This window comes from Crocodylus porosus, unplaced genomic scaffold (genome assembly GCF_001723895.1).
Source record: "Crocodylus porosus isolate Cpor-Errol unplaced genomic scaffold, CroPor_comp1, whole genome shotgun sequence".
Classification (NCBI taxonomy): Eukaryota; Metazoa; Chordata; order Crocodylia; family Crocodylidae; genus Crocodylus; species Crocodylus porosus.
The window spans coordinates 50,680,605-50,695,234 of record NW_017728951.1 but is presented as its reverse complement, the minus strand read 5'-3'; the positions used below and the strand labels follow the sequence as shown (position 1 = coordinate 50,695,234).

Here is a 14,630-nt window from a genome sequence, read left to right as displayed (position 1 = left end):
CCTCAGAATGTGTTCTAGGAACTGTGAAGGAGAAGATAATGCTCTCAGTTTAATAAGTTATCATTTCCTTTTTGCTTGAATTGATGTTTATAATTGTCTAAACTTAATTCGAACCAAAAAGAATTCTGGAAGCAAACATATGGCCACACACAACTCCATTTTTACCAAACACACTACATTTGTTTAATAGTACAAACCCAGGAAGAATGACGGTTGACTTACATGGTCAGAAACGAATAATTTCAGAGCCAGAATAACCAGTAAGATTTTTTTATATTGATTCTATGCAATGCACATTTCCCCATTTATATAAATGTATGTGCCACAGTGCTGAGTGCTTTTAAAAGCGCCTGGCGCTGCAGGTGCAACCTTATGTACAAATGCCCTAAGGCAGAGACTGCAGCACGAAGAGCCCCAGGAGTTGAACAGAGGCTGGCTGCAGAAGTAAAAACAGCTAGGGGGCAACTGCATCCTAGCTGCAGTAAGCTGCCCATTAAGATGAGGGTACACTCCTGCAAGACAACACCTGAGGGAAGGGGGAGAAGCCCAGGGGATATAAACCTGGGTCCCTGAAGCAGAGGGGCAATGAAGCCTGGAACACTGCAAAGAGAGGAGCTCCTGCCAGCTCAGGCTGGTGGGGAGAGGGCGCTGCTGGCCATGGCAGACACTCCCAAGGCAGAGAGCCAGAGAGTGGGAAGGTGGCTTGGCAATAGTATGATGACCTAAAGCAAGGATGGGGAACCTCCAGGCCACCAGTCAGCTGGGGACTCCATTTCCCAGCCACCCCTGCCCACATGGCTTGTGCCAGTCTCCATGGAGACCTCCAGAGCTGCTGAGCACATGGGACGGAGGCAGCATGCTCTGGAGCCATGATCTGTAGCCTGCATGCAGGGGATTGTGGCTCTGCCCTGGCTCCAAAAAGGGAGCTGCAAACATGATCCCCTGCATGTGTGCCCCTGCCCGAAGCATGCAGGTTATAGATCGCAGCTCTGCCCTGGTTCTAGAGCAAGCTCCCCCCGTCTCACATTCTCAGCAGCTCCAGAGCAGCCCCCTGCACTGCTCTGCTGCATGTGCTGCTGGTGCGGCTGAGGCTGGGGTCTCCATGGAGTCCCTGGCCAGCTGGATCCAGACATTCCCCATCCCTGACCTAAAGAAAGGAGTTGGAGTTAAAGGGCTGCTTGAATTTTTGTCCTAGTTTATACCAGAGGACTGGATGTGGCTGATAAAGGTGGACTGGAGGCTACAGGGATGCTGCAGAGGCACCCAGCATAGAGCCTATCCAGGGTCTGGTGGGCTATGTGGGGCAGAAGCCCAGACACATTAGAGGAAGGCTGAACCAAGAGCAGCCTTACCCTGTGTCAGGGACATCAGGGGAGTTGAGACAAGGCACAAGACAAGGCTGCGGATCCTGGAAACTCGAGTCACAGAGAGGGCTTAGCATGAGAGATCCAGGCCCGAGCCAGTAGGCCAGGGAAGGATGTCTGCAGTTAGAAAAAAGGGGTCTAAAACCAAGAGGGCTGAAGCCTCTACAAGAAGATCAAACTATGAACAAAGTAACATGGGTGTGCCTATGGAGGCAGCAGGAGGCCACAAATAGTCCATAAGGCAACAGAGGGTCTGGGGCAAGGTGGAGCCAGACTAGGCTCACTTGGGGATCCTGTGGGCAGCCTCCCTTTTACACTAGAAAATAATTACATCAAGGCATGGCAGAAAATAAAGAAGGCAGGTTACTCTGAGGAACTGGAGTGCAGGGCAGGAGTCAAGGAGTCACCAGGGGACATCATGGCCACCCTCAGAGGCCAAAACCCGCTACAGATGTCCAGAAGGCTATGTCACAATTCCCTGTGGGCCCATCCTTGTGCTTGCTTGAAAGAAGATATTCTGCCCTATCATGCAGTCCATTTGCTTTCAGAGGTTCTGTCCACACTCCTCTTTACTCTGCCTCTAGCCAGTAAGCATGTACTAAAATGGCATGTACAAGCTAGCTGCCAATGAACTCACAACTTCCTTTGTGTTCAAATGCTTTTCCAACATTTATCTCTTGCAGTGCCAGCAGGTTAAGTATGATAACCTGCTGCTACCTGGTTGAACTAGAGTTGTAACACTGAACCAGTACCCTATTTTTCCATGGTCGCACGCTTTTACTCTCTGCATGATTACACATAAAGCCTACTGAGAGCCTGTTTGAGAGACCAGTTTTGACTCAGCAAGACTCAAAAAAATATATCATCGTTCCAAAGCAGTTGTCAACCTGGTAACTCTGTAGTTTTTGCCTGGAGGTAGGATCAATAGAACTATAGTAGCAATGCTTTAAGTGGTGAAATGGAGGGGCCAATAAGAAGGCCACCTGCAAGAAAGATGTTTAAGTGCCTGGCTTTGGCTTTACCATCATATTTACTGTGCTTTAAGCGGGAAATTCTGCAAAAAATCAATGTAACTAACTTGGGATTGAATATTGATTGCTTGGTCTTACTGAATATTAAGATACTTTTTATAAATAATGTATGAAAAAAGTACATGATTGTACATGCAAAAATCTAGAACTCTTGATTCATAAATGATACCTTCTATTAGATCAACTGAAAAAATTGCAAAAAAAAGTTATTTTTCTGCAAGCTTTCAGGTTCACACACCTTTCATCAGGCTCAAGGAAAGTTAAAGATGGTAAAAAGTCTCTATATGTAGGAAATAAACTTCATTTTTGCACAGAGGAGGAGAAACTAGATATCTGTTCCTCTGGGTCCATGAGAGTGTCTCTGGGGTTGCTCTTTGTTGTGCACATCAAGCAGGATTCCTTCCCTGTTGGTGTCAGATGGTAGGCAGGGAGGTGTAGAAATCTTTCTTATTGTTCAGCAATGATGTTTATTGCTAAAATTCACCATCTTCCAAGTATCAGGGATGTCTTTGGTAGCCATGTTGGTCTGCATTTCTTTTTGTCTCAGACCAACACAGCTACCAAATAGAACCCTATGATTGTGTATTGCAGATATTATAATGGTGTTTATTTAGTCTATTTTTTAAAATATGTATTAATTATTTAATAAGATGCTATTATGATAAGGTGTTGCTGATCCTCTAATACTGCATGTCTAGTGAATGGGAAAAAAACCAGAAGAAGAAAACCTTTTTTGGAAAATGGGAAATTTTGCCCCTCATATCTTACCTTTTTTATTTTCTTTAAATAATGTCACCATATGTACTTTGCTCTAAATGCCACTCTTCTATAATGTTCTAGCTATTATTTACGCATTTTATTTTAATTTCCTACCTGACAGAAGAACACAATACATTTATTTTTCTTTTATTTCTATTGTTTAGTGTAGAAATATTGAGCCTGTTTGACAGAGCAAGTATGTGTGTGTCCCCTTTGTAAAGCTCAAGGAACTGGGGACAAAATAGCTTCTTGTGTCTTAAGGGATGATTTATTTCTGAAATGGCTAAATAGTTCAAAACTATTTAGTGGTGCATTGGCATGGGTTGATCGCTTGCTTGCTTGCTTTTTTGCCTTACAATGCCTTAACATAAAAGAGTTTTTACTAAACGGATCGTTTCAGTATACAAATGGGTTAATTATGCAAAATGCATTTTTTTAAGAGAGATGGTATCTGTTAAGTAAACTCTGCAAAAAGGCTGGATCATTCCCTTCAGTCTGATACCTCTTAAACTTTGGAAGGACAAGAATTATTTAAAACAAAAAACCCCCAAATAAACAAAAAGGACTTTATATACTACAGCAATGTGCATCAAACGTACCTATCCTGTTTCTGTTCTTTAAACTTTTAACACACTTCACCAGGCAAAAATCTCCTCAGATCCATGGCCACATGGTTTGAGTAATCACTTATGTTTAGTAACCATTATATCTGGCCAGTAAAGCAGTCTCTTCCTAACCACCATCTTTGGTATATCGCACTTGATTCTCAGTTTAAAAGAAAGTAGGGAAGACTATGTATTGTAAAGGAAAAGGGAAGCCTATTTCACATTATCAATTAGCCTATTTACATGAATTATTCATTCACTTCACTCTACCATTTCAGAGTAATATCACTGTTGTTCTTTTGTGCTTCCTTTTTCCTTGCTGCCTGCCACAGATCAGATTACCTTACTTCAATACTTTGCTATCTTCCAAGGGGAACTATGCCTCTAAAACATTTATTTTGTTTGCTAATAAACCATCCATGCAGACACTTTTGAACTGTAATGGCACTAGGAAAATCAAAACAATTCCAAAGCCTTCAATAAAATTGAAAGGCTAAGACAAACTTTAAGAGCTAAGCAGGGTTGCCTACTGCATAAAATATCGTGTTACTTCTTAGAACAAAGCAAAAATGCCTCAAGTTCCAAAGCTGAGAATTTGAGACCTGAATTAGATTTGATGAAGCAGTCAAGTTTTGCTACCATAATTGTCATTGTTACTCAACTCAAAATGTCTGTAATGAGGTAATGCAATATACGAAAGTAACCACAAACTTAGGGCCAAATCCTATGCCATGGGGCATTTATCCATTCACGTCCCTGAAAAGCTGTTACCATGCCTACTTTTGTAACATGCCTTCACCATAGCTGTATGATGGAGAAACCAAAAATGGAGAGGAGGAAAGAGAGCCCTATCACCTTGTTGGGTTGGGCTGGGTTGGGTTGGGTTGGGTTGGGTTGTTTTTTCAGGGTCTCAAACAGATTGGAATTGGATTGTTCCTAAATACCACTTAGACACCCAATAGGTGGACCAGGATCTGACCCTTACAACAGAATACTATACTGCCCTTGAATAATGCCATTTCTATCAGATTTAAAATTTTAGGTGGTTGGTTGGGATCGATTTGGCAATGCTAAGCTTTCCACCATATCCCAGGTGAATAGAGAGCTCATATCACATCATTATAAATATCCATATACTCATCCATGGTACAACAATACATTACTTCACCTGAAAATTACTATTTTCACAATTTGGTAGAAAAATAATGGCCCTATTAATATCCCTTTGAACAGTAGAGCCTAGATTTTCCCAGACTGACTTTTATAATTTCATCTTATGGCAATCTCTTTACAACATACACAAAGAATTTTATTCATCCTGCCCAAGCCCTGTGGAACGTCCAACATTCACCTCTGCATATCTGGATTCAGTGATGATGAAAAGTGCTGAATTGACAAGTCCTGGAGACTACTCCACTATTTTTAACACCAGAAAAGGAGCAAGAAATAGGCTAAAAAGCACTACCTGCTTCTCCATCCATCCCTGACAATACACCTCAGCCCAGTTCCAGAGGGTGCCTCCAAGGGACAAGAGAATAATTCCATCTCCAGGCTCATTCAATCTGCAGTTTTTCTGAAGAGTGTCAGCGATGGTGACATTTAGTTCTAATTACAACAATATTTTTTAAGGACATGGAGACATCCACTTGGAAGTGGTTTATAACATCTTATTTCATATGCATTAAGTTGCACTGAACAACCAGATGACTTCAACTATCAACCCCTGCCAACGTGGATTTTTCCCATTAACACAATCCTGAACTGTCAAGTCTCTGGATGTCTGGGTTGGTGGCCATATCTACACAAATGTTATCCTTTAATAGCTTATCTTACATCACCAGCAGCGTTCAGCACAGTGGCAGAGAAATGAAGTTACCTATTTTTTTTCTGAATAAAGCAATTTTGTGGGGAAAGGATAACTTGTAATTTATTCTGAATCTATGATTGCAAAAGACTTTTTTAACATCTCAGTGAACTAGTCACAGTAACTGCAGCTGAAATGAGATGAACCAACACATCTCTAACTTACATGTTGCTGATCTTAACTCTGTAAGCAATCAAATATATTTGCCAAATCACAATCAACTTTGAGAAGTATTGCTCTCACTTTCTTTCACCTCTCCTGACTCTATTTACTGTGTAAATAACACAGAGCACCAGAACTGTCCTGTGGGTACATGAAATATAACTGGTAAACTACAGCTGAGCTGATATTACTGTTTCCCTGTTGTTCTTTGAGGCCTTTTCAAACTTTTAGATTCTACACCCTATTCACTGTGGGCCACATCCAAAGCCCACATAAATAATTGGAAAGAATAAATTAAATGGTACTTTTTGTACCAAGTGCCCTCAAAATTATTTCAGCTAAAAATAATAATAATGCTCACTGAGCATGTTTACATGTGCAACTAATGTGAAGCAATGAACTCTAAAATGTATTGCTCTGGAGTGTATTGCTCCTGGACATGCCATTGAATGTGTACCTGGCACTGTAGCACATTCAGCCAGGTCAGAGCAGCCCCAGTTGGCAGGGGGCCCTACAGGTCAGCCTGCCAGCCTGGGTCTGCTCCCCCCAGCTCAGTGTGCTGAAGAGAGGGTGTCTGGGGCACAAGAGTGCTCCAGTGTGGGGCTAACCAGCATATTTACAAGTACACTATAACCTCATCAATTTGGCATGCTCAGGACCAAGCATCTGCCAGAAATTTGAAAGTTCCAAATTTTTGAGACAGGAGCGGTGTCCTGTCACAAAGTGGGGGTGGGTGGGAAGCAGCGACCAATCCTGGGGCAGCCACTAAATACAGAGTGGCAGCACAAGGTGGCAAATGGCAGTGGCAGCCATCATGCACAAGCTTCCCCCTCCATTGCTCTGGGACCAGCCACTGCTACTCCTCTATTTAATGTGTTTTTAAAAAGTTCCGGATTTTTGAGAATTCCGGATTTTTGATATCCTGATTTATGAGGTTATACTGTACTATTCTTCTGCTTCTGAAGAATTAGTTTACTCCAGTCTAATTGTCCTGCATGTGTAGATGCTGAGACATTTACTGCAGAGCTCATTAGTCAGCTCCACAGTAATTGTCTCATGTAGATGGGCCCACTAATACTCACTTTTCAAAAGCTGAGAATTTGTCTTTCTTTTCTCAGTGAACTTAACAACCAAAAGAAAGATAGATAATTATGGGCGAATAGATAATTATCCATTTAAAAAAACCAAATATATTTCCACCGGGCTATTTCAACTCTTGCTTCATTTCTTCCTGACACATACTGTTATATATTGAATGTTTGCTTTTGGGTTCCATTGGGTGGGGGTTTGTTTTTGGGTTTTTTGCTTGTTGGTTTATTTGTATGTAGAGATAAGATGGTGCATATTTTTTATGTTTAGACAAGCAAACTGTATTTATTGCTGTATGATGCATCAAGTGGATCCAACAGCCAGAGTACTTGGGTTCTTCAAAAACACTCATTACAATACAATCTATGAGAAACCCTTCTCTTGTGCTGCATCCCCATGGCATGGCTATTTTAAAAGGAAAGAAAAAAAAAGATTAAAAACAAAAAGGCTCAGAAATGCTAGATACATGGGATTTACAATGTACAAAATTCCATTTTGAGTGATAGAAGTCATACCATAACAATGTAACTCAACTGCTTACACCTAGGCTAAGTACAGACATTCAAAAAGCTCAGGCCAGAAGCCAGAGGATGCTAGAATGAGCCATTCCTTCCTTTACACAGTGGCCAAGGGAAGCTGAGCTGCAGGGGTGGGGTGTGGCCAGGACCCAGAAGGCCTAAGTATGATTGCAGAGGGGTTTAAACTCCCACCCTGGCCTGTCCCACCCCTAGCTGGGGTGTGCCTGAAGGGGGAGGAGAGAAGCAGCCCTTGCCAGGCTTTTGGGGTGGGAGCATGGCCAGATCCTGCCCTGGCCAGATCCCAGCCTGACATAGCCCACTAAGGTGAATAAGGTAGAGAGTGGATTTATTCCTTGCTCTCTTCCCACTCCCCTGGGGACCCCAGTTGGCATTTGCCTGGCTGGGGTGTAGCAGCCCCCATCATGGTCCTCCCCCCTCACCACTTTAGGGGCCAGATGCTGGCTTACCATGCCCCCCCCCAAGGTGAAGGGGGAAGGGAGGAGGGTTATTCCTCCTTTCATTCCCTCTCCCACCAGGGGACCGCAGCCAGGATCTGCCAGCCTTGGCTGCTGCCTCCACGACTTACCCCCAGCTAGGCAGTCTCTGCCTGAGAGTTCAGGGAGGGAGGGGGGAATAAGATCCCTCCCTGCCCCCTTCACCTTAGGGACCATGCCAGCCATCATCTGGCCATGCCCCTGCCCCTGCTGCTGGACCAGTTAGGGGAGAGGAACCCTGATGGGGCAGCTGCCTTTTCATGGTGTCCCAGGGAGCACAAGCCTCTTCCTGGTATGTTGGACTTCACTACAGGTGAGAGCAGGGCAGGCAGAGCTACTGCAGCCTGTGTGGGGAAAGTGCCAGTGGTGGCAGCACTAGGAGGGTTTGGGGGGCTATGGCCACCCCAAAGTTAGGCTTAGGCCCTATAGCCACCCCTCCCAACCCTGCCACCACTGCTTGCCCTGTGCAGGAGGCAGCAGTTCTGCCCACCCTGTTCCCACCTACAGCACAGCCCCCACAACTGGCAAGAGGCTTGCACTGCCCAAGACACCACTGCCCTGTGTCACCACCTCCCCTCTCACCAGTCTAGCAGTAGGGGCAGCAGCATGGACAGATGCCGGCTGGCATGGCCCCCTGAAGTGAAGAAGGCACCTCCCCCCACTCCCCGGGGAACACCAGCCAGCATCTGCCTGGCTAGGGATGAGCTGTGGAGGTGGCAGCTGGGGCTGGCAGACCACAGCTGTGGTCTCCCAGTGGGAAAGGGGATGGAGGGGGAAATAAACCCTCAGTGAGCCATGCTGGGTGGCTGTCTGGCTATGCCCTGACCCCTGAAGCAGCAACGGGAGAAACCCCCACCCTTCCCTCTTCACCTTAGGGGCCATGCTGGGCCAGCATCTGGCCTCGGCCCAGATGATGGCAGTGGTGGCAGCAGGGAAGCTGTAGGTGCAACATGGCCCTGTATATCGGTGTGGGGTGCTACCATAAGGGGAGGCCTCCCCTGGTCATACTGGTAGGTGCCACCCATGTCACCGAACTGCGGTTGGCCACCAGGTAGGCAGCTGGTGGGGGGGGTGGGGGGGAAGCTATAGGAGTAGCTCCCTATGCCTAGTACATGGGGCCATGCTGTGCCTATGGCTTCCCCACCACTGCTACTGCCACCATCTGCCCACCCAGCAGCTGACTACAGTTCGGCATTGCAGGCAGCACCTACCAGCACCTACCAGTATGGCCAGTGTGGGCCTCCCTGACAGTTGTTCCTTATTTGCACCTTTTGATATAATCCTAGTGAAGACATCAGCCTTCTGGTCTACAGTTTAAGACATGAAGGAAGTATGTGACTGATATAAGGAAACAAACAACATTTTGAAGAAGGTTTCTGATCACTTCATTCTATTAAAGAGAAAGCACAAAAAATTGCAAAACATTTAGAAACCCCAAACCTCCTAAACACACTGCTTATCCCTTTTAACTTACCCTCTTCTTAGGATTCATTTGTATTTAGGAAGGCATAAGCAGATGGACTGTTCTGATGCTGCCCCTTGGGTAACTTTTCAGTCCGTCTGTGAGTTGACTCCCTGGCCAGCCTCTACAAAGTGATCAGACCCCTAACTTCCTTTCTAGTCAGACCTCCCCTTAGCAAACAAGCTCTTCTTAGTAGGAATAAGATCAATGATGGGAGTAGGTAAAGATTCATAAAGAGAGTTCAAAACTTCCCATAGTAATTTGTAACTTGTACAAATTCCCTGACTCCTGACATGTTGATTTTCTTATATCTTTGAGAGCATCCACTGACATAATGCACCTATACATAATAAAAATTAGCCATCAAAGGGCTGGCAGACCTTAACTAACGTTGGGGGGGATTTTAATTTGGCTCTTCTTGTGCATAGTAACAATGCAATAATTTGAAATACCGCCTGACTATATTTAGGGATCATGTTACACAAACACTCAGAATCTAAAAGTTGCCATATCTGAGATTATTTTTTTCAGAAATAACAAGTGATGAGCCAATCTGAATAGGAAGATATCTGCATGCCTGTCACAGAGCACTCAGGTGCCCTGCAGCTGAGAGCAGAAAACAGCTCAGGAGAGACCCCTAGTAGCAAGAAGGGGGAGGCTCAGCTGCCAGTCACCAGGGCAGCCAGAGTCACAGGTGCTGGTTGCTAGGACAACCTGTGGAGCCAGCTGACAGGAGGGGGCAGGGCTTGGCCCTTCTTAAGCCCCAGGAGTGAGGCCAGGAGGGCAGTTTCCCTGTGGTGGCCAAGGGAGGGGGAGCTCAACCAGTGCAGACACAGGGGAGAAACCCGACTGCATGAGTATCCCCTGGTCACTGCTATGGGTTGGAGTATTTCTCAGTAGGGACTGAATGTTGTTTGGCTGGACAGTTTAGTTTTTTATATTATAGCCCAGGGGCTTTGTGTTTTTGTGTTTGCTGTTTTGACCGGAGGACCGGGTGAGGCTATTAGGGGTTGGAGGGTGCCTCATAGAAACTCCACGGTAGCATGAGGAGCCTGGCACCAGAGACGGCGCAGCATTTGGGGTGCATTGGCCCCAGCCCCAGAGCAAGGGGGCAGTGAGAAGCCCCAGAGCAAGGGGGCAGCGAGAAGCCCCAAGGAGGTAAAGAAGAGGGCCAAGTCACAACAGGGCCCAGGTCAAAAATTACGTTAGTACCATCTGCAAGGCTTGGGCTGCGGTGTAGGGGTGGAAAAGGAGCTGCAGATAGCGTCCCCTGGCACCAGGGTGCATAAAGTGGGCAGCCCCCTGCTAATTACATCAGTCAATTGATCAATTAAGATCAAGGCATGGCAGACAAGTAAGCAGGCAGTTGGCCCATAACAGGAGGGGCGGAGTCACCAATAGAAAAACTCCAGGAGAGATACTCCTGTCACAATGCCCAAATGGAATTTAAACAGAAGGGGGAATGGAGAAAAGGACAAAGACAAAACATAGCTGAGAGATGGAAAATATGAACACAAGAATAGTAATATTAGCTCAGGATAGTTAAGAGCTATGGAGGTAGAGGTCCATGCTTTTATTGCCAAAATAAATTTTGTTCCCTGTGCTGTGTGTCTGCAGCTAAATAACAACCAGGTTGTTTCCTAAGGTATACGAAAGGGTTTGGCAAAACTCTGCAACAGATAGGTGAAGATTTATATAGTTATTCATTTTACTTGGCATAGGTCATACTGAGGTTTGAACAACCACCACCCCCTCAAATCATAGCAAATCCCAGCTTTGAGAGCCAATTTTAACAAGTCTTTATCTCTGATGCATGTTTAACAGGCTTGCTTTCCATCCTGATACATTCTTTCTTATCATGTAAAATGTACCTGAAACTCAAAATCCACTGATATTGTCAAAACTGGGCGTGAGTTGTAAGTTTGTAACAAGAGTTCTGTATACCTGTATGCATGTTTTCAGTCCATATTAGTTTTCATGGTATCAGTGACTGTCTATTTAATGTAACTCCTCTATGAATGCTGGAAATTAACTGAAATTCAGACCAATTAGTCTGTTAATCATTTACATAATTTAAGAAATATTTCTTACCTAAAGGTATTAAAGCAATCTTAAAATGTATCAGAATTATTAGAGAGCATTTCTGCAAATATATTTTGGTCCCAATTTTTCCTGAACCAAGAAAATAAAATTTCCTCAGGGGCAAAAAAGGAGCTAGTTTAATCTCCTTGATCTTCAGGAAGCTTGAGAATCAGCAGCTATGGTTCCTGAGGAATCTTATGCTAGTCAATAATTGATACTTCTTAATCTTCATGAACCTAACCTGTTCTAAGCAAAGATGGTGTCCTTTTGTGCTGTTAGGAGGTAGGCAGGGGAATGGTAGGAATGACCGCTTCTGCTGAGGACAGCCCATGGATGAAGTTTACTGAGGATAACAGGAAGTGGCACCCATTTTGAAACAGAACAATTCACTGAAACAAGCCCAACGCCGGATACATTTGTTTCTTTTGTAGGGAAGTAATGAGAGAAATAATTGATAATTCTAAAGATATCCTGCAAGAAAGCTACATATTTATTATAGGTTCATCTCTGGCAATTTTTGTGGAAAATGTTTGAGCTGAGAACATTTAAAGAAAAACATTAACAAATTATAATTTTACCTTTCTCATTTATTTTTATCTAAAACAAAGTTGTTTACTTTTAAAACTCATACAATAGATTTTGGTCTCTAGCAGTAAGTAGTCTGGAGGAGAAATAGCTGCACACACAAAAAAAATCTGAAAGCCAATTTTAGGTGCAATCCTTCACTCAACCTAAACTATAGAGCTAAAAGACTCAGCCTCATGTCAAAATAATAATTATGCAAGAATGCACTACACTTCTTGAACATAAACTAAAAAGAAGAATGTTACCATAACTTCAATAATAAATCTTCCATATATTGAGGAAAGGAGATTAATGATGTTTCTATTCTATGAGAAAGGAAAGAGACTTTTTGGGTTGAAATTGATGTCAGGTCAAGGGGTTTTTTGAAAATGATAATAGAGAAGGTAGATATAAATCTTTAAAAAGATTTCACTCTCTTACTCCAGATATAGTCCCACTAATAATACATAGTCCCCTAATAGCTAGTCCATTTATCCAATAATAGTTTACATGTTCATAGTGCTTTTGATTGTCAATTTAGGTAATTACCATATTGTACAAATAATTTGCTATATCCATTTCATGAGTTAATAAAAAGTGATGCAGAGACATATTGAGAGACTTGCCTAAGGTTACACAGCAGGCCATTGGCTATTATAGGAATAGAACACTTGGCATAGGTTTTTTAGGTCTCTTGAATGGCAAAAACTGGAGATTTAACCTAGGGAGAAGGATCTGGATGAGAAACTGGATGACAAATTTTAGGCACAAACACCTATGCTGCCTGCTTCTCGTCCTGTGGAATGGGATGCAATGGAGAATCTAGAGGTTTTATGAACACTTGGTTCAGTTTAGTCACCAAAAATGGGATTTGTCCTGCACATGAAGGTAAAGTACAGGCAGTCCTCGACTTACAACGTTTCAAGTTACAACATTTTGCACTTACTACGTTTATAAACTGACAACCTGTTTCAACTTTATAACGTCAGTTTTGACTTTACAATGCTTGATCTGATGTGATGTGATGCCACACCAGTGAACAGGTTCACTGCATCACATATCTCCCTGGAGAACCTCTGTCCAAACTTCCTTGGACACTCTCTTTAAGAATGCAGTCAAGACTCCAGAAAAACCTGCAGCGAAGACTCCTGAGAAGACTGCAGCCAAGAATCCTTCAAAAAGCCCAACCAAGAGCATTGCAAAAAGTCCAGCAAAGTCACCTCAAAGAAGCCCTTCCAAATCAATATGATTGCTATTTACAATATAAATATATTAATGTAGCTATATTTCACATCTATAATTGATCGAGTACAAAATTCTGAGGTATTTTTGGTAAAAATAGGGTATCGGGCCTTGGTTCAGGAACCAATTCCCCATTTATAACATTGTTTCTTAAGAGAAAATTGGTTCCGAGTTACAATATGTTGACTTAAGACGCGGTTTTCAGGAACCAATTGTGTCATAAGTCTAAGGACTGCCTGTACTGTTGCCTTCCATCAAAAGCATTCCAAACCAAAATGTTTTTGCAGCCCACCACTTCAAAAACTTGAGAACTAACTTCAGACTCAAATATATATATACTGAATGAAGATCAGTGTTTTACCATGAAACCAGGGTGCAATGTTGTTGGTGTTTCTTTCAAACCCAGCACGTCGTGGAAGCTGTTCTTCCTTGAACCAACGAATGATGATTTCTCGGGAAAAGGGTCTAGAAGGACGTTCCCAAACTTTACTAAATTAAAACACAAATAATATATTAAAGTCATGCATAGGCTGTATGCCTGTAAAGAATATGTCATGTAAACATAAATTGCACCATAATTATTGCACAGGGAACAGGAACAGCTCAAGACAATTACCTTTTTCCTTGGAAAAAAAGCTTTTTTCATATATATATTTTTTTTTAAGTTATTTTTTTCCCTCTCCCCTCCTCTTTTTAACTGAAAATGTTTTTCATTTTCATTGAGAAATAGAAAACCAAAATGTTCTGGTTTTGGAAAGATATATATGCTTTTGGTGATAGATAGATCACCAAAACCAAAATATTTTGGTTTTCTATTTCTCAATGAAAATGAAAAACATTTTTATTTTAAAAAAGGGAGGGGAGAGAAAAAAAAAACACAAAATGTCTATTTTGTCAAGAAGTAATTCTTTTCTTTTTTTAAAAAAAATTTTCTTTTAGTTGACCCTACTGTTTCCTCCTGATTTCTTTGATTTTTTATAGCCATTAATTTGCAGGGGGAAAAATGTTTTTTACTTTTTATGGTGTTCCACTCCACTGAGAAGAAATACTAAAGCAGATTCAACCATTAATCTGTTCTGCCTAAACCAGAAAAGAAAGTGTAGAGTAAACATTTCTATGGAGTGGCTCCTATTTTTGTCCAGCTCTGTGCCAGCCATCCTCCCCTCACTCTCATATATTTTGGATAACTTTACACAACAAGGTTAAGGTGTGATTGTAGTACACAGGTACATAGATCCATGCAACCTGTAATCACGTGTGTAACAATATTATAAAGGATGCAGTGGCAAGAACTTTAGTGTGGACTGTGTCAACCAACCAGAAAACCTAAACACAAATTCAGGTTTGCTAGCTCAGGGCATATTGTTACCTGTGTCAGCTGAACTGAAGCTAAT

At 42.8% G+C, this 14,630-nt stretch overlaps 1 protein-coding gene across 1 annotated transcript in view; it reads right to left on the bottom strand.

Moving 5' to 3' along the window:
• Positions 1-14,630, bottom strand: part of SH2D4B (SH2 domain containing 4B) — a 116,829-nt gene that overhangs the window by 36,974 nt on the left and 65,225 nt on the right. The window contains exon 6 of the mRNA XM_019556328.1: positions 13,598-13,725. Within this exon, the coding sequence (XP_019411873.1) occupies positions 13,598-13,725 (128 nt within the window). The remainder of the gene's footprint in view (positions 1-13,597; positions 13,726-14,630) is intronic.